Consider the following 20,930-nt stretch of genomic DNA (forward strand, 5'->3'; position numbering starts at 1 on the left):
TCATGTGCAGCCCATTGTGTAAATAATGTATATAAGGCAGATACTTGGAGGGGACTTTCATTCATTCCTCCTCACCTGAATAAAGAGCATGAAATCACTTTGCGACTCTGAGTATATTTCAGTATTTTTTAACAAAATATTAAAAATACAATAGAACATCAAACATTGAAAACTTCCCTAAACAGGGCTGCTCAGAGCAGGTGCTCCGCGGGACTTGCTCCAACGGTGGCATCCAGCTCTGTCTGAATCCGACCCATTTTGTCCCTAAAGGCCTCACCAAGTTGTCACAGCCGCCTTCCAAGGAGGGCAGAACAATTCCGTAGGGCCCCTCTTGACTTTCTGAGTCCCGGGGTGGCCAGGGACTACCGCTCCCGTCATCCCCAGGCGAGGAGAGCCACCAGAGGGGATGATGGGAGTTGTAGGCTGCGAGAGGCTTCTCTACTTCCCATATCTCTGTGGCATCTCTCCCCCGTCGGTGCGGATGACGTCAATCCACTGCGCCGGAAGCGGAAGCCGAGGGAGAGCGGCGAGAGCGCCGGCCTGCGCGCCTTGGAGGACCCGTCCCTCCGCCTGGGCTGGAGCCGGCGCCGGGCGCGAAGATGCCAGTGGCGGTGATGGCGGCGGCGAGCGGCGCCCTCGGCTACCGGAAGCTGCTGGAGCAGTGCGAGACGCAGGAGCTGGAGGTGTGTGGGGCGGGGGGGGCCGGCGTTGCCTGAGGCTGCTTCCCCCCCCGCCTCCCTCTCGGCCTTCCAGGCGCCTCCTTGGGGGGCTCCTTGGCGAGGCCTCTCTCCGCGCGGGGGCTGGGGATTCCCAGGCTGAAGTTGCGCAGCCCAGACGCAGGAGAAGCTCCTCTTCGGGGGACGAAACAGAGACATGAACTGGTTAAAACAGAGGCAGCCTCTGGGATCAAGGGATTCAAACAGCCTCCCATCCTGGCCGGGGGGGGATGGCAGAAATAGATGCTAAAATTCCTTCCAGTAGCACCTTAAAGACCAACTAAGTTAGTTCTTCGTATGAGCTTTCGTATGCATGCACACTTCTTCAGATACACTTCTTCAGATGCATGCACACGAAAGCTCATACCAATAACTAACTTAGTTGGTCTTTAAGGTGCTACTGGAAGGAATTTTTTTATTTTGACTATGGCAGACCAACACGGCTACCTATCTGTAACAGAAATAGATGCTGTTCTATCCTACGATGTAATCACTCAGTTGCCATTAATTCTGTAAGCCGCTTTTATTTTTGTTTTTTAGGCCCCTGGAGGAATAGCAACACCACCCGTTTATGCGCAACTCCTAGCTTTGTACCTTTTGCATAATGACATGTAAGTAAAAATTATTTTCGATCTACCTCTATCTAATACCTGGACTTGAGCAGCTTGCTGGGAAGTTTTTGCCTCTGCACATGAGTCTGAGAATGTTCTGATCAGTTCACATTGAGTTCAGTACCCTGACCTGTTCTTAATGCGTAGTTGACCACATCTATCGGAATATAATTGTTTAAGCTTTGCTATATTAATCACTAGTTATAATTTAATTAGGAGGTTTCATGCCTGTCTAGTTCTGTGCTCCCTTTCCCAGCCTTTAATCTATTGGTGATTAATGCCTATATGTAACCTTTGCTTTGTACTTGTGTTTAACCAATCAGCAACAAGTTGCTTTGTGTTTGTGTCAACCAATCAGCAACGAGCGCACCTGTGGCAATGTTGTAATATTCAATAAAAGAGTCTCCTCGGGACTTGCTCGAGAGATGCCTCTCACATGACACTTGCTACCCATCTGTCGTTATTTCAACCCAACATCTGGTGACCCCGACATGATTTCAACCCAACAGCAGCTGCTGCTAGAGGGTCACTCTGAGATTTACTTATTTAATTCTTCAGTACTTTCATGTATCAGGTGGAGATGGGTAATGCTTGTGAAATTGGAAGAGTTTACAGAACAGGCGCACAAAAGGAGGCTTATTTTGTTTTGCTTTGTTTCTCTCTCACACACCCTTCCTCCCAAAGGAACACATGGCAACAATCATCAGAACTGTTGAGACAATACAATTTAAAATTAAAAAAATGCATCTAAAGGCAATCACATACATTGTAGATACTAATTCCAAGTTGGCCACTGTCAGTATCTTTCAGTCCTCAAATGCCTGGGTAAGCAGAACATTTTACTTGACGTTCTTTATTGATACTGTTTTAAACAAGAGTGTGGCACAGCAATAGTGAAACACTTTGAAGTTCTCTTGTTTTCAGTGAGGGAATTGCACATGCTTTAACTTTTACCTTCAGAATCAGTGAGATTTTTTGGAAGGGTGATCATTTTGATCATGGCTATTTTCTCTGAGAGAGTGAAGTTGGTGTTGCTCCATCTCTTTAGTTCTTTGTTGATTTGCCACAACAAGGAATTGTAGTTGTTGAGGTATAACTTGTTGAGGTTTCTGTTTATTTGTACCCCATGGTATCTGAACTTGGTGCCACTAAGTTTTATCTTGGTGATGTTGGCAAATTCTTTTTGTGTGTGAGGGGGCGTGTTGAAGCACGTAACTTCCAACTTTGCAAAATTTACCTGTAGGCTCGACCTCACTCACACGTGAAAACAAAGTTCACGACAGCCAATCACAAACAAGCAACCGCACCCTAGGCCAACCCCAACCTCTCTCACCACCAAAGCTTTGCCACCTGACTCCACCTCCGCTCACCATGCCCCCCTCCACCTGTTTCCCCCCCCTTTTCCCCTAATGTAGCACTAATGTCTCAGCAAATGAAACCGATCTGTAGAAAATGTACAGTGAGGGGGAAAAGTACAGTGGTACCTCAGGTTAAGAACTTAATTTGTTCTGGAGGTCCGTTCTTAACCTGAAACTGTTCTTAACCTGAAGCACCAATTTAGCTAATGGGGTCTCCTGCTGCCGCCACACGATTTCTGTTCTCATCCTGAAGCAAAGTTCTTAACCCGAGGTAATATTTCTGGGTTAGCGGAGTTTGTAACCTGAAGCGTCCGTAATCCGAGGTACCACTGTATTTGATCCCCTGCTAAATTTGCCTGTTTGCCCTCTGACAAAGAAATGACCAGTCCATAATTTTAATGGTAGGTTTATTGCAGCTGTGAGAGACAGGATAACAACAGGAAAAACCCCAGAAACCCAGAAGGCAAAAGTCAGAGACTGATGTGCATTATGAGTGAAATAAGTATTTGATCCCCTATCAACCAGCCAGATGTCAGGCTACCTGGTATCTTCACTGTATGTAACAGGCAGAAATTAGAAGCACCTCCTGTAAGGGAGAGGTCTTACCTGTAATCCCAGCTCGTTACAGTACCTGTACAAAAGACACCTGTCAACAGAAGCAATCAGTCCAGCAGATTCCAAAGTAGCCACTATGACCAAGACCAAAGAGCTGTCCAAGGATGTCAGGGACAAGATTGTAGACCTGCACAAGGCTGGACTGGGCTACAGGACTATTGCCAAGCACCTTGGTGAGAAAGTGAAAACAATTGGTGCAATAATTCGCAAATCGAAGAAACACAAAATAACTGTCAAACTCCCTCGGTCTGGGGCTCCATGCAAGATCTCATCTCGTGGAGTTGCAATGATCATGAGAATGGTGATGAAGCAGCCGAGGACTACATGGGGGGAACTTGTCAATGATCTCAGGGCAGCTGGGACCATAGTCACCGTGAAAACAGCTGGTAACACACTACGCTGTGAAGGACTGAGATCTTGCAGAGCCCGCAAGGTCCCCTTGCTCAAGACAGCACATGTACAGGCCTGTCTACAGTTTGCCAATGTACATCTGAATGACCCAGAGGAGAAGTGGGTGAAAGTGTTGTGGTCTGATGAGGCCAAAATCAAGCTCTTTGGCATCAACTCAACTCACCGTGTTTGGAGGAGGAGGAATGCTGCCTACGACCCCAAGAACACCATCCCCACCGCCAAACGTGGAGGGGGACACATTATACTTTGGGGTTGTTTTTCTGCTAAGGAGACAGGACACCTTCACCACATCGAAGGGACGATGGACGGGACCATGTATTGTCAAATCTTGGGTGAGCACCTCCTCTCCTCAGCCAGGGCATTGAAAATGGGTTGAGGATGGGTATTCCAGCATGACAATGACCCAAAACACAGAGCCAAGGCAACAAAGGAGTGGCTCAAGAAGAAGCACATTAAGGTCCTGGAGTGGCCTAGCCAGTCTCCAGACCTTAATCCCATGGAAAATCTGTGGAGGGAGCTGAAGGTTCGAGCAGCTACACATCAGCCTCAAAATCTTACTGACTTGGAGAGGGTCTGCAAAGAGGAGTGGGACAAAATACCTCCTGAGATGTGTGCAAACCTGGTGGCCACCTACCAGAAACGTCTGACCTCTGTAATTGCCAACAAGGGTTTTGCCACCAAGTACTAAGTCATCTTTTGCAAAGGGATTAAATACTTATTTCACTCATTATAATGCACATCAATCTCTGACTTTTGTCTTCTGGGTTTCTGGAGGTTTCCCTGTTGTTATTCTGTCTCTCACAGCTACAATAAACCTACCATTCAAATTATGGGCTGGTTATTTCTTTGTCAGAGGATTAATGGGCAAATTTAGCAGGGGATCAAATACTTTGCCCCCTTACTGTAAGTTGAAAAAAGAGACATTTTACATACTTTTGTAAATCAAGAAATCTTTAATAAAAAAATATGTTTTTTTAAAAAAGAATCAGTGGGATTTTAAAATACTGCACTTTTTAGATTGAATTTTGCAGATCCTTAATGGGCAAGATTGTTAAGTCAGATAGCAATATTTGTTTCTACAAAGCTAGCATGATTCACCCGGTACAGTTCACTTTACTAAATATCAGCTCAGGACAAATCAGTATGTGAACCGACTCACCCTTGCTTTTTGACCTTCATAGTTGTCAGTCACAATCCTTCCGAGGCAACAGAAGCAACACTTGCCAGGATTCCCTTGTCAATGTCTCAGCTCTAGACCTTGTTACCACAAGCTTCCTTGCCCATATTCCCCAGCCCTCTAAATGTCTCCTGCTCCTTCCCATTGCACACAGCTGCATCTGTGTACTTTTGCCCACCTTCTGCTTTCTACAGATTCATGTCTCCTCCAGCTGTGCTCTCCCCACTGTCTGCATTTCAGGCCCCTGAATACTTTGAACACTTCTTGAGACACCTTGTTTCTTGACAAGCTTCTCTCTATCTTCTTTTCTGACCCAGCATATAGCCTTTCCTGATCTGAACCATTTTAGACGTTCTTCAGAGGCTCCTCTTCAATGAACTCTCACTTCAGTTTGCTGCTTCCTTGCTCTTTTCTTTGGGCCTCATTCTCTACCTGTCCATCCTTCAGGTTCATCTGTCTCAGTCTACTCCTTAACCCACCCCCTACCTTCAGCTTCCTTGTCTCTGGGTGTTACCACCCCTTCTCTTCATTTCTTTGCTCTTTCCAGTCTTGGCCAGTCCCTGTGTGAGGTTATAATCCCAGCCAAACAGGCGACTTTCACGTTACACTGGGCTACACATTGTTTGAACTACCTGAGAAACAGAACATTCTGTGCTACCACAGCTTAGCCTATGCACACATATGTGGCTTACAGGAAGTATCAAGTGTGCAGAAGATGTGTTCCAAACCTTGTACAGTGGTACCTTGAGTTACAAATACCTCAGGTTACGAACTCCACTAACCTGGAAGAGTTACCTTGAGTTGCGAACTTTGCCCCAGGATGAGAAAGGAAATCGTGTGCCAGTGACACAGCAAGAGGCCCCATTAGCGAAAGCACACCTCTAGTTAAGAACAGTTTCAGGTAAAGAACAGACCTCTGGAACTAATTAAGTTTGTAATTAGAGGTACCACTGTACTTGACGTTAGAAGCGAAACTTTATATGCTAAAATGTTTTTTCCTGTACATAGTATAGACTGCATGAGAACTAAACATGCCCATATGTGAACATGCTGCTAGATTAAAAAAAAAGAAATTTTGTGAAATCTGTGTGTTTCCATTGTTTTGAAGTGTTATCTGCAGCTTATATAAAAGTGTTGCATTGTTCGGAATATGTTTCTTGCTTCTCTTTGAATTGTTGCCTCTTTTAATAGTCTTCTAGTAGTAAGCACTTGTTTTTAGTTAATGTCATTTAAAAAAATACTTTAAATTGACACTTTTATGTTATTAGGAACAATGCACGGTATTTGTGGAAAAGAATCCCTCCTGCAATTAAGTCTGTAAGTACTTTTCAATACTTTAAAGGGTAGAGGTGTCACGCATAACTTTAGGGTTGTGTTTCCAAAAGTGAAAGCTAAAAAGCAACACCTTTGCTGAACAAATGTTCTATTGCTGTTGAGGTTGCTGAGGTTGCGTTTTGCTATTGTTTAATAGATACTTGCTGTATTTTATAGATTTGTATTTTATCTCTTTAAGTTTGTACATCTCAGGTGCTCCATGCAGAGTATTTCATGTCGGAGTTCAGACTCATTTCTAGAGTACGTCATGGATTAGGTAGAAGAAGTTTCATTTTTCTTGCAAATGTGTTTTACCTCCCAGTCCCTCTTTTTCCATAGCAGCAGCTCACAACTATAGAGCACATGAGGAATTTTGCTTTTGCTTGGTAGGAATTGATGAGCTACTAGATTCTAAGCATGCATTTAACACATGAAAATTCAGTGTGGCTGACAGAACTTGGGAGTGATGTTGAATGTTAACATCCTTAGGATGGGCACTCCACAAAGAAATAACAATTGCAGTAGAACCATTTTACTTTAGAGCCAAACTCTTCACAAATTGCATACAAGTGGAATCACTTTAACCGATTGAGTGACCTAGAGAGTCTTGCATGCTGGGCTTTAATTAATTTTGGGAGGATAGTGCCAAGAGAGTTGGTGCAATACGTATTATCCCCCTCCCCCCTGATTTTCTGGAGTGGGATGTTGAGAGGCCAGATGGAGGGCAATGTGCTTCACTTGATGCTTAATGTGAGAAGTGAGAGGGCGGGGGAAGGAACTAGAGGAGAATTCCACTGAAGATACACAAAAAGCAGCAGCAGTCAAAATCAAGCACAGAAGTAGGTGCTAGAGCAGATGGGAAGAAAAGAGGTTTTAAAATGCTGCTTCCTGCTCAGGGAAGAGTTTGTGACACAGCAACAGAGGCAACCTAATTCAGTTGCTAATAGGGGAACATGCTGGTTTTTGGCTCTCATGGCCACCACAGCTGAGTTCTTGGTCGCTCCAGTTACCTTAGTTGTGGACTTCTTCCTTTCCCTCTTCTTCTGCTGATCAATGGCTTGTCCCTCTAAATAATTTTTCTTCCTTTCTTTGTAGGCAAACCCTGAACTTGGTGCAATTTGGTCAGTGGGGCAGAGAATCTGGCAAAGAGATTTCCCTGGAATTTATACAACAATTGGTGCACATCAGTGGTCTGAATCTATTCAGCCAATCATGGAAGCACTTAGAGGTACATCTTTCTAAAACCCTAGTCATTTTCACTTGGTGTGGAAAGTGCGTTCTTTCAAATGGTTGCTCAAAATCAGCACAAAATTTATAATTGCTGTTTTGTCCTGTTCCAATACAGATTCAAAAGCTTTGGCTGTTAGTGTATGCATAACCACTGTGAAAAAACAGAGTTTGCATGAACTTTACAGCATTTCCTTAAAGATTTTGCTGGTTTGTTTCTCTTTTAATTTTAGTGCCTGGCGATTTGTCTCCTGTACAAGTTTGATGTAACACAGTACTTGGGGTTGGCTTTTATATGGCCATGTGATAATTTATGATGAAGCAGTTCGACTTATTTTGGGAGTTTCAAAGGGGTGGGATTGATGCTATCTGGATGGAAGTCTGCCCATAGGGGGAGAGAGTTGGTTGTTACCAGTCCCTCTGCAACCCACATTGGCCCTGAAAAGCTCTTTCTGCGAACTGGGAGACTCCCCAGAACAGCATGGGAAGCGGCAGAGGGGAAGGAACAATGAGTGGCAATTGCCCCACTCCCTTCTCCAGTGATGACCTATAAACAGAAGGAGACCTGTCTGAATATAACAAAGCAAAACTTGAAGTTGTCAGAAGAGTTGTGTTTGTCTATACAGAAGACGCCTGAAGGCTGCAATTCTATGCATGTCTACCTAATTGAAGTTCCACTGATCTCAGGGTATTTTTTTCACAAGTAAATGTGCTCAGGATCACCTGCTGCTCTCCTTGTTGCCAAGTTCTTGGCAGGTTGTTTTGAAGTGAAGAATGAGAAAAGCCCACTGCAGCTCAGGCAACATAAATGTTAGGATTGCTTTGTTGTGTTGTGGCCATATTTGGCAAATTCTTACTTGTATGATGAGCCGTAAATTAAGGTAGCACAACTTGTCTGTATTCCCATTGAAGCCTCAGAATGGTATCAAAGTCAAACTCTTGATAGAGGGTTGTACTTGATAAAATCTTACTCATAGTAGTCCCATTGAAATCAGTGGACTTATATTAGTCGTAAGTATGCCATAGGTAGATATAACCCGGAGGGCTGGGCAGTATCTGGTTTTCAGCATCGTAATATATCACAAGCTAGACATCATGATATATCACAATGTCTGAAATAAGGCTGGAGCCATCAAGAGGCATCAGCTGGCTTCACAGTTTTTCCTGCGTTGTGATTTTTGATGGTGCCTTCTCTTGTGATTTTCTGCCGCCTACAGGAGGCAGGGGAGAGCTGAGCCAGCAGAGTTAACAGGGGCTACAGGAGTTGAGAGAAGGATTGATTTTTCCCACATTGTGATTTTTGCATAGGGCATGCATACACACATACAAACACAAATAATGATTTGCAATATATTGCCAGGTCAAAAATTATGAAATTGATATCATGATATGGACAAACTGGTTTTGGACCCAGAGTCCTTCTAAAATATTGAAAAGTGCAAAATGTTTTGGCTGAAGGCAGGTTTCTTCAGGGACACTTTGTTTTCTTATCAAGACTACTTATCTCCAAGTTGAGTACTTAGCCAGCATATTTTAAAATGTTGCATCTTCACCAATTTTCCTATGTGCAACAGTTGTTTTCGGGTACAGTGGTGCCTCTGGTTAAGAACTTCATTTGTTCCGGAGGTCCGTTCTTAACCTGAAACCATTCTTAACCTGAGGTACCACTTTAGCTAATGGGGCCTCCCGCTCCTGCCATGCCGCTGGCACGCGATTTCTGTTCTCATGCTGAGCTAAAGTTCTTAACCCAAGGTACTACTTCCGGGTTAGCGTAGTCTGTAACCCGAGGTGTTTGTAACCCGAGGTACCACTGTACATTGAAAATGCCTCTGTATAACCACTTTCCCATGGGGCTATGCTTTTGTCATACGCATTAAGCTCTTAAAAAACCCCAATTTATTCATTGCATAAACATGCAAAACATTTTTTTTACATCTGATTTTCAACATTCTTCCCAATTATGTCTCGTAATAGATGCAACTAGGCGGCGAGCATTTGGACTGGTCTCTCAAGCATATACCTCAATAAGTGCAGATGACTTTGCAGCCTTTGTTGGGCTTCCTATAGAAGAAGCAGTGAAAGGTACGTGTGTGTGTGTGTGTGTGTGTGTGTGTGTAAAAACGCTTTATTAAACCTGGTGTTTCACACCTCGGAGTAACCTTGTACAGTGGTGCCCCGCAAGACAAATGCCTCGCAAGACGGAAAATTCGCTAGACGAAAGAGTTTTCCGTTTTGGAGGTGCTTCGCAAAACGAATTTCCTATGGGCTTGCTTCGCAAGACGACAATGTCTTGCGAGTTCCTGCGGGGTTTTTTTCCTCCCCCCCTTTTTCTAAGCCGCTAAGCCGCTTATCAGCTGATCCGATCAGCTGATAAGCCGCTAAAAGCCGCTAATAGCACTAATCCGCTAATCTGTCAATGGGCTTGCTTCGCAAGACGAAAAATCCGCTAGACGAAGAGAATCACGGAAAGGATTCTTTTCGTCTTGCGAGGCACCACTGTACTGGTCTACTATGGATATGTTGTGGTTACCAGGTTTTGTTGAATGCCTTCAACCTGCAGCCTAGAAAAGTGAAGAAAGGCTATTTGCCCAGTAGTGATAATGGAGCATCCTTGGTCTCATCCTGCATCTTCAGAGGCTGTCTGCTTTTGAGGAGCCTTTGAATAAAGGATGCTGGGGGTATGCATTGAAATGGCAGTTCAAGACTTATATCAGATTTCAACATACTTTACTGTTTCTTATGTAGAAGCATTACATAGAATATGCATTCCTTACACATAAGAGACATTCTGATGAACAACTTCTAATACAAATGTGAGTTACATATACCTCAGGGTATGGGAGGGAGGGAGGGTGTGTTTATGTTTTCTTTTAACTAAATTTTTGAATGCATACTTAGAAAGTGTACTTATGAATTCACAGGATGCATAAGAGTTTGAAATTTAATTTTGCACCATAGGAAGCTACCTTGTCCAGAGTCAGACCCCTGGTCCACCTCACTCTGCATTGCCTGCACTGGCTGGCAGCAGCCCTCCAAGGTTTCTGTAAGGGAAACTTAACTTTAGTGATACAGAACAAGTGTCACAGTTGTGACAAGTGTCACAGTTGCCTTTATGTCATATGATGAAAGAGCTTCAAAATAAAAGTAAAACTTGTACTTTTTCAAAGAGTGATGCCCAAGTAAGTCACACTCAGGGTAGACCCATTGAAATTAATGGCCTTTACTGTTTAAAATTACTGTTTAATGGCATCTGACTGCTGAACAGATATTATTCCCATTTTGCTTTTGGCTTTCAAGTGGATTTTTATTTGCTCTCATTATGGCAAAGAAGTATATGTGGGCATAGTAAAATAAGAATGCTTCTTGCACAGAAGATAAGGATTTTTTGGGACAGAACTTACCTTGTTGAAGGTTATGTATGGCATTGATGATTTTGCATCTCATTTTAATCATTTTAGGTGTTCTTGATCAGGGATGGCAAGCAGATTCATCCACTCGCATGGTTATGCCTAAAAAGCCAGGTAGGGGGAGCTCTTGATCCATTAAGACATTGTGTCTGGGTGGGTGGGTACATTTTTGTTGCTTGCCTTTCCTGTGAATGAATTTAAAAGGATAATTAACATTTGCATGCCAGGACTTAATTCAAAGTTAAAAAAACAGCAAGGGGTATTCATCAAACATCATGTCAGAAATATGACTTGGTGTATTTCTCATGGGCACAGACAGCTTTAATTAAGCAAGTGGGTGTAAAGCTTTTCGGCAAAGGAAAACAGAATGTGCCTTAATTTCTCTCGGCTAGCCTTGGCTTTGGAGACTCAGTTGAATATGTTTGTCAGTTTACTTTAACTTACATGTGTGATGCAAATAAAGTGTAGTGAAAAATTAACAGTAGTTGCCATTTTGAAATTACAACTAACTTGGGTGTCAGTTTGTAATTTGGTTGCTGAATCTAATGCAGAGGTCAGCAAACTTTTTCAGTGGGGTCTCTCCGACCTTGTGGGAGGGGGGGGGACTATATTTTGAAAAAAAAAATAATATGAATGAATTCCTATGCCCCACAAATAACCCAGAGATGCATTTTGAATAAAAGCACACATTCTACTCATGTAAAAACATGCTGATTCCCGGACCATCTGCAGGCCGTATTTAGAAGGCGATTGGGCCGGATCCGGCCCCCGGGCCTTAGTTTGCCTACCCATGTTCTAATGTTCTGCATTAATGGAATAAAGAACAAACAGGGCATGTTGTGAGGTTTGATCAGTTGCTAAATACTGTGTGTACTCCAAGCCAACTAAAATTTCTCCAAGGTTTGTTTGCTCTCTCTTTAACTAGTTCCTAACCTTTATAATACACACTTAACTCAGTTTGGGGTTTTTTTTTGGGGGGGGTGAATAGTTCTTCGGGATACAGGAGTAATCTTACAGAACTGCTCTTTTTAAAGTTTTAGCTTCTTTTAACAGCAGCAGGAGTTCCTTGAGGTGAATTCCCCACAGAGCAAAGGAACCTACAACAATTTTATATGGCGGAGATGGAGCATAGCTGTAGAACAGTTAATGATTACAGTGTTCTTTTCAGCCAGTGTTGGCTCCTGTAGTGATACTTAACATCACACAAAATCTTAAGCAAGTTTGTAACAAAAATTAATTAACAGCAAATAAGCCAGTCCTCCAACACACAGTCTTGGGTTTACAATCGCTCTCTTACAAATAGAAGAACTGGCTAACCCAATAGAGATTCCTGCATTACCTCTCATTCCATTCCAGAGCATCTCTCAACCCTCAGGAGGTGAATTTGATGTATTAGAGTATTTTAATATTTTCTTTTGGAAGCCGCCCAGAGTGGCTGGGGAAGCCCAGCCAGATGGGCGGGGTACAAATAAATAATAATAATTATTATTATTATTATTATTATTATTATTATTTTATTTGGGGGAAAATCTCATTTCCTGTGACTATAACTCCATTTACTAGTTCTCTGGATGCAGCCCACAGAGAATTTTGAGGAGCAGCAGTAATACAACTTTGTAGCCTTCACAATACGCCTAGTGCCCCCCTTCTCCAGGCCAAGAGGGAACGGGCTCCTTGTGGAAGGCAGCAGTGGGACGCCGTGGGGAGAGGGGCCTCCATGTTCCAAGTCCTCACCCCAGACTTCCTGGCCTTCAAGCCTCTGCTGTTAATCCCCCAGGGCCACACAGGCACAGACATACCAGAAATAGGCTGCTAGACAGAGCTGGTTGTGTCCCACAGGGTGACACCTCGGCTCACCTGGGCTAGGATAGTCCCATCTCTGTATGGTGATGTATTAAATGACAACAACAGTGCTTTGAAAATAATGTAAAGAGCAGAATTATTGGATATAATATTCAGATATATATTAGTAACATAGCTCTTTGTTCCAAAGCAATGCTAGTTTGTTAATTTCTTTTTAAAATCATTGCCATTTTTAAAAATAAAGGAGTATAGATGAATCACTGTTTTTGTATCTTGAAAGTGGAAAAGAGATGGAGTGAGTGACTGAGAACAGAATAAATGTCCATTTTCAGTAGCTGGCTTTTTCCTAGACATCATTTCTGACCAGCACTTAATTAATGTTGTAAATGCCTCAATGACCCAGTGCTTGGGATTTTTCCAAACTGCAGAACATCTTAATTTGATTTTTAGTATCTTCCAGTCATGCTAGGTGTGATACATGCCTTACTTGAGTTCAGGATAAACTCTGCTTCAACTGATAAAATCAGTTACTGAAAAAGAATGCCTTAATGAGAAGTTTGAAAGGATTCACTGAATCCAGCACTTTTAGGCAAAGCAAGTAAAATCTCTGTAGCAAGTAAGCAACTTAGTAATGGATAGCTCTATAAAAGACTTCACAGTAAAATTAGGTACATCTAGAAACTCATTCTTGGTGCAGTGGTCCTTGAACAGTTTATAAATGCCATTTTGTATCTCTGTTTCAGGTCCCCAAGAACCTTCATTCAACAGATTTCACCCGTTATCAGGTATGTGTTCATTCATGAGTTATGTCTAGAGGGTGGTAGTCTGCCATGGCAAAAACAGCACAGTTAAAAGGTATGGGTTGGATCCAGCATTGTTCCTATCCAGAGTTGGCCCGTGGAAATTACTGGGCACAGCTCATTTAGGTCTGTTAATTTTAATGGGTCTACTCAGATTGCATCCAGCTAAATTATACTCAAACAAATTTATTATGGCATATTCTTTTAGATGCAGGAAGTATAATCTTATATTGGCAAGCATGTATGCATATAATTGTAAGACAAGTGAGGCTGGGAAATGAAATCAAAGCAGGGGCAATAATCACAGTAGCCAGTTAACAAGGTATTGTTGTCGATAACAGAAAGTTGTGTAATCAGCAACACTGCATTGTTGATGACTGTAGTTTATTTTGCTTTTAGGTAATTATCGCTGTTTGTCCTTAGATTTCAGTTCTCTCTGGCCTCGCTCCCCTCTGCCTGCCTTAGTCATATGTATGTTTGCTTGCTGATGAAGTGGACTGTGGTCCACAAAAGCATAGGCCATAATAGATGTGTGTGGGCATCCTTCTCCTTCCTCATCTGGTCAGTGCAACGACTGCCGCAAGTGCAACAGGACTTTCCCCCCACCCATCCCATGACCTCCCCAGATCTGCTGCAGATGGTTGGGTGAACTTCTCAAACAGATTTGGGGGGGAAAGAGAGGGAGGGGGACATTTCATTGCAGGAGCAAGAAATCCCTTTCGTTGGCAGAACTAATTACTTAGTGCTATGTTGAGTACAACTGTTAGTCTTCAAGGCGCCACACAAGTTGGTTTTATATCTACACCATCTAATTTATGTACTAGTCTTGTGTCAGAACCTACGTAAAATCATGTAAGACTTGTGCACAAGAATAGAACTTGAGCTTGGGCCTTGATTTCCATGTGGGAGTGAATTCCCCAACAGGGCAAGAAAGAGATCCTTTTCCTCTCTCCAGATGACCCTTTACTTGGGCACACATCCTCTGCCTTCAAGAGGAAACCCATTGCACTTGGCAATTCAAAAGCAGTGCCTCCTAACTGAATATGGATCAGACCTCAGATGTGACTTCTCTGTGCTTTTCAGTGGCAGGGAGCTATTACTCAGTTTCCCATTTCTTCTAATTTTCATCCCATTTTGTGCCTTATTTTCAGAACCTGCTTCAGTCCCGCCAATTCCCAATGAGCAGCAGTTGGCTCGGTTAACTGACTATGTGGCTTTCCTGGAAAACTGATAACTCCAGTCACTCATCCATTGCACCCTGTGTACTTCTAGACCTTTCAACACTATGTTTGTCCTGTTGAATGTTGCAATATATGCACTATTATGGAATATGCTGGTAAAACATAGTTTTGCATTTCATCTTTGTGTGTCTTTTGCTGGAGCAAGGGTTTAATTCACTTGATTCCCCCTGATTGTCAACCAGCTGCACAGCAGTATTATATATTCAGTTTTAAACTCTTGTGCTTTATTGTGAGGAAGGCAGATTCTCTCCAACGCTGATGTCTTGTAAATGCAGCAGTGGAGAAGAGTGTCATCCGTTGCCATGGGTGGAACAGAAACTGAACTCTGAAAGGACATGGAAGGATTGTACCCAGATCAGGGAACAAGGTGTAAGTCTGTACCTGAGGGGGTCAGTCTTTGCAGTGTCCTTCCATAGAAAGTGGAGTCTGATACTACGCGCTAAAGATTACACTCTTGTTCCTTTATAATGAGATTCTGAAGTTGCTTTTTCTGTTTTTAATTACCTGAAGTCTCCTTACTCGAGGCAGTTTTTGACTGCTGTATGCAATGTGTCCTTTTCTCTTTAAAAGGAAACCAAGTGACCATTTTAAAAGCATATTTGAGCAACCATTAGGTCTTCTGGGGGAAGATGGGAAAATATTGGGGTGTAGTTTTCAGATGGCTTCAGTTAGCTTGATGATAGTCTTATTGGTGTTTAGGTTCTTTCAGACATATGTGGCTTGTATTTAAGCCAGCAATTCTGGAGCATGTTTGCCATCACTGAAAAAATAGTTCTGTGGTTGATGTAAATGGATGAAATTATGCTGCAACTTTGGATGAACATTTCTGAATTGGAATCCTGATCGTATTGACTGCCACCTTCTGTACTGCCTGGAAGGAAGCAGCTTGCTGTTGCCATGCCCTTGTCTGCAATGCTTCCATTTAAAATGCAGCCCTCCTCTAGAGTAGAGTCTCATTCTTTTTTCTCTTTTCATTTGTTCCCCTCTTCAGGTGTTGGTCACCATCATTTCATAGCTTGTCTCTGTCCTTTTGTTCTCCCAATGCACTATTACTGTACATTCTGACAGTGTTTTGGATGTTTTTGGGTGCAAGAAGGTCCCAGTATGTATACAGTTACTTTAAGAGGCTCTTTGTGAGTGTAACCATTGATCTCAAACTATTATTTATTGTGGGGAGGGGGGAGCCTCAGCTCTTGAAATTGTTGGAAGTTAATTTTGGTAATATTAAAGTGTGCTTACATCAGACCAGAATCTTACTCTCTTAAGGTTTTCTTCTAGCGATGCCTTTAGCATTAACATTATTTCAGCACTTAGATCAACGTTATCTAGCAGCAGTAGTCCTCCATTCTAGGACATAGATCTTGTGCAGAATGTAGATTAAATAGTTCCTTCTCAATGGACTTCACAGTAAGAGCCACACCATGTTTTATCAGATGCACTCTCAAGTAAATTTGTTCAGGAATGCAGTGCAAGTGTTGCACGATGGAGGAGCAGGGTGGGGAAGGCAGCAGAGAGGGTTTCTAGAGGACTAGGGAATATGCTTTTGAGGAAGAATTTTAGGTGCTGAGAATTGGACAGGGAAAAGGGCTTGAAATCCTATGGAGCGGTGTGGAAAGAGCTTGAAAGGCAGCTGAAAAGACAAAAAATGCGGAGCAAGCCAGTAAGTAGATGGACATGTCAAGTAAAATGGAATAAGAGACAAAGGGACTCCCCAATCATTTACTAAACTATTTACTTTTATTGATACAAACATTTGCAGTTTTAGAGATATGCACATGCAGTTGCTGAACAGGAGAGAGTGAGGTTTTCTGTGCAGTTGCTTCCCTTGATAACACTGACCATAGACAGTTACAGATAGGTAGCCGTGTTGGTCTGCCATAGTCAAAATAAAAAAAATCCTTCCAGTAGCACCTTAAAGACCAACTAAGTTAGTTCTTGGTATGAGCTTTCGTGTGCATGCACACTTCTTCAGATACAGTGTATCTGAAGAAGTGTGCATGCACACGAAAGCTCATACCAAGAACTAACTTAGTTGGTCTTTAAGGTGCTACTGGAAGGAATTTTTTTATTTTGACTGACCATAGAGAGAGAGTTTCACAGATTGGATGACTGAATCTCTCTCAGGAAACCAGCTATTTACACCAGGAGTCTGTGGGCCATGGTTGAATTGCATGTCTGTGATCCGGGGAGTGGCATGGAAGAAGCCGTTCAGATTGTATCACTGAAAGCATGTCCATCTTCCCTTAACTCCTCCCCCACCCTGAAGTCATTCATAGAAGTGCTGAACTCTGAAAATCCAACACGCCCCTCCGGTGTTGGCCTCCTGGGCCCAGGTGGGATGAGCACCACCAACTAGCAGCAAGAACTTGTTGCTTCCTAGGAACTTTTGAAATCTTTGTGCTCCTGGAAAAGTCTTCAGTTTTCAAGTTCTTGCCTCTAGCTCATCAGTGCATCACTGAAGATACTCTCAGCATTCCCTGCTAAGGCTTGTATTTACACATCAATCACTCTTTTTCCTTTGTACAGTGGTACCTCGGGTTAAGAACTTAATTTGTTCCAGAGGTCCGTTCTTAACCTGAAACTGTTCTTAACCTGAAGCACCACTTTAGCTAATGGGGTCTCCCACTGCCGCCGCCATGTTATTTCTGTTCTCATCCTGAATCAAAGTTCTTAACCTGAGGTACTATTTCTCGGTTAGCGGAGTCTGTAACCTGAAGCGTCTGTAACCCGAGGTACCACTGTACTGAACTTGACAGGACTGCGCTCTGTATTAAATACCTCTAAAGTGCTTTTGTTTTCTTGCGGGCTTTTCTTTCTCCTCCTCCCACCCTCACTCCTGTTTGTGGAGTTCTGGTCTCATGGACTTCTGGTCAGAATCCAGCCATGTGCATCCCCCCCTTTCCTCCTGACCCCTCAATTTCCTCTGTGTGCGTCCGCATGGTTGTCAGTGGACTGTTGAATGAATTTCAGTAAAAGGGGGAGGGGAGAGACTGGTATGAGTGCTTAAAATCAATTCATTGATATGATTTATTGTTAAATCAATGTATATTGATTTAAACTGATTTCAGTTGGCTAATGAATTGTTTTAAAATTGGCTTGCAGTGATTGTTTCTTGGATGCATTTTGTTTAGCTGTTTCACCTCTTTTGAAATCCCTCCTGTAATTAATTCCTGCTTCTACCATCACAGATAGCCAGCCTCCTCTCCTTCCCACTGTTACACCAGCCACCACGGTTGAGTCCTACAGCCTGTATACAGGCGGAGACCATGGGGTGGGGGTGCACCAAAGCTTCAGGTTGCCATTCTGGTGGCAGTTACAACTTCAGTGGCAAAGGCTGGGCTGGTGCCCTTCCGCCTCTGGCTCACGCCCACCCCTAGCCATGCCACTGTACTCACCATGTTAAAATAGGTAAAATAGCCTTGAGTGCTGGTGGCTTTCTTGTCTTGGAGGTCTTCATTATTAGTTTCTCCTGAATATTTTTGTAATTGTGTTCAAAATTAGTTTGGGTATAGATGCTGCCATTAAAGTGGCATTTGTTCACTTGGAAAGTAAGGACTTTGCATTTCTCTGAGGCATCATTTGTAAAAGTTAGAATAGTGATTCACTTTTATTGTAGCTCTTGCGTAACCTGCAACCTAGTATTTTTCATGCTCCGATTAAACCAGAAGGAATGGAAATAATAAGTCAAATCAGATGTTTTATGACAAGTGATATCTGAAATCCCATAATGGCAACAGCACACCATTGTTTCTGACTCTATCCTCTCCGAATGTGAAAGGGTATTAGCACCTCTTTATTTTAGTTGTCCATTGTGGGTGGCTGATGAGGAGCCAAAGTTTCAGAAATGCATGGGTGGGTCAGTATCTTATGATAGGAGGGATGTTATGATACTGCTGCCAGAATTCTACGCACCATCAGGGCTTGCAAATGGCAGGAAGATGTCAGCAATATGCTTTATGTTTGGGAAACTCTTGTGGAAAAGTTTTAAAACCTTTACCCATTCTTGCACTCCAGCATACAGAGGAGATGGTTATTAACATTAACAGCATCTGCTTTGAGGCAATTTAAGTGCATGATAACGATGAATCACTGACTTTAATAGGACTGTTGCCTAACTAGCATATGTTAAGGCCACATAAGTCATAAAGCTGCTGTTGCCACGATGCTCCCCATAAAACAAGAACTATGGAATATATCTTCTTGAGAAAGTTCCTTGTGCTCAAACGTTTCAGCATTTTCAGTGTGTACAATCAAAACACAATTTTGTCTTTTATTTTTATCGACTTCCCACTCTGTTTTCCATGGAGTAGTTTCTCCCCTTCTGTGGCACCCTATCTGCTATCTTTTAAATTGTAACCACAATATTATAATTAATTACTTCTGTTGCTCATAGCTCCAGTCTTTAGGGGTGTCAAGGGCTCTGCCCCGTAAAGCATGTCAGAATGTGAAGCGCATGGGAGGGGGTAGCAAAGTTGTTATGGCTTGTAGAGGAGGGAGGGCACTAATGCTTGAAATGTGATGTGATACTCCTGTTTGGTTGTCCAATACCACCATTCATGATATCTACTAGTTTCCAGCATTCTGTCACCCTGTACTATGGCCTATAAACAGATATTAATAGGGCTGAGTCTGGGCATCTATACAAAGGACCAAACTTGCAGTTGGAAAGGCATTAAGAGCGGATGCTAGCTGAACATCCCTCGGGAGAACGTTCCATATGTAGTGTACATTCCATATGTAGTGAACATTCCATATTTACTGAAAATACTTTTTGTCCAGTTGCAACCCTGCTAACCTCTGCAGGCCAGAAAAACACCTAGAGAAAGATCTCAACCTTAATAAGCAGGCAGGATACCTTGTTCTGGTGTCATAAAGCTGTAAAGGATTTTAATGATCAGCACCAGCATTTAGAATTTTGCTTCAAAATGGATTGGCAGACTGTGAAGAGGCTCAAGAGCTAGTGAGAGGTTTCCTTCAGCAAAGCCCAGTCAACGTTCTAACAGCAGAATTTGGGATCAATTAAAGTCAGCAAAAGGGACCCCATGTGGTATGCATTGCAGTAGTCTGATCTGGACGTTGCCACTATAGATACAGCCTTGTACTAGGTTAGTCTATTTATCACTGAGCCCAGCATTGGATGGCAGCAGCTCTTCAGGGCCACATATTAAATCTGGGTTCCTCCATTTGCAAAGCATGTGATCCACCACTCTCCTGCTACTTGTCCTCCCTCAATTCTGGGAGGGATCAATTTACCCCTGTAAAGCATGTGTTTCTCAAAAACAAGTCATGCCAGTCAAATCTAATTTCTTTTTTTGATAGAGTTGCAAGCTTGGTAAATTGGGGGAATGCTATGGACGTAGTGTATCTTGACTTCAGTAAGGCTTTTAACAAAGTCCTCCATGATCTTTTTGCAGAGAAGCAGCTGAAATGTGGGCTGGATGAGGTAACTGCTAGGTGGATTTGTAGCTGGTTGAATGACCAAACCCAAAGTTGGCTCACTAATGGTTCCTTGTCATCCTGGAAAAAGTGACAAGCGGGGTGCTGCAGGGTTCAGTCCTGGACCCGTTGTTCAACATCTTTATAAACGCCTTGGAGAAGGAATTGAGGGGATGCTCATCAAATTTGCAGATGATACCAAACTGGCAGGGGTAGCAATACTACAAAAGACAGAATTGGGTTTCAAGATGCCATGAAGTACTGGCCACTAGTATGGATGGTGAACACTGAGAGATTTAGGAGGCACAAACCTGAAAGCGTTCATGTGCAAGTGAAGGTGCATAAAACATACATGTGGAAGGAGTACATGAGTGCCCAAGGGGAGCACAGCCTGTTCGTTGAAAGCTGCCCTTGAGTACAGTGCTTTTAAAATCATTTAGCTTTCAGTCTGGATATATATTCATCTTGGATTCATTCAAAACTGTTTTGCCATCTTTCTCTCAGATTGGGTTTCAGACTCTAAAATGCTTTAAATATAGCATAATAGCCACACATACAGCCACTTACAAAGTACCATAGTTGGTATAAAATTATAATGTCCCGGTCAGTGGCAAGCATGATTTTGCCAGTGCCCTCTCCCATGGTTCTCTGATCAGATACATGTGCAGTAAAAAAAAGTTTCACACTTGGTAAAGGTAAAGGAACCCCCAACCATTAGGTCCAGTCGTGGCCAACTCTGGGGTTGTGGCACTCATCTCGCTTTATTGGCTGAGGGAGCCAGTGTACAGCGTACAGTCATGTGGGCAGCATGACT

The 20,930-nt window shown here is 42.8% G+C and overlaps 1 protein-coding gene across 1 annotated transcript; it reads left to right on the top strand.

Annotated features, from left to right (window-relative positions):
- The first annotated feature begins 521 nt into the window (after positions 1 to 521).
- Positions 522 to 15,931, top strand: COPS8 (COP9 signalosome subunit 8). The gene is made up of 8 exons (XM_082210030.1): positions 522 to 683; positions 1,257 to 1,327; positions 6,157 to 6,205; positions 7,298 to 7,430; positions 9,404 to 9,511; positions 10,888 to 10,950; positions 13,383 to 13,424; positions 14,591 to 15,931. Exons 1-8 carry the CDS (start codon positions 600 to 602, stop codon positions 14,668 to 14,670), a joined length of 630 nt encoding a protein of 209 aa, XP_082066156.1. The 5' UTR covers positions 522 to 599; the 3' UTR covers positions 14,671 to 15,931.
- Positions 15,932 to 20,930: the final 4,999 nt, after the last annotated feature.

This window comes from Podarcis vaucheri (assembly GCF_965113315.1).
Source record: "Podarcis vaucheri genome assembly, chromosome: 1".
Taxonomy (NCBI): Eukaryota; Metazoa; Chordata; class Lepidosauria; order Squamata; family Lacertidae; genus Podarcis; species Podarcis vaucheri.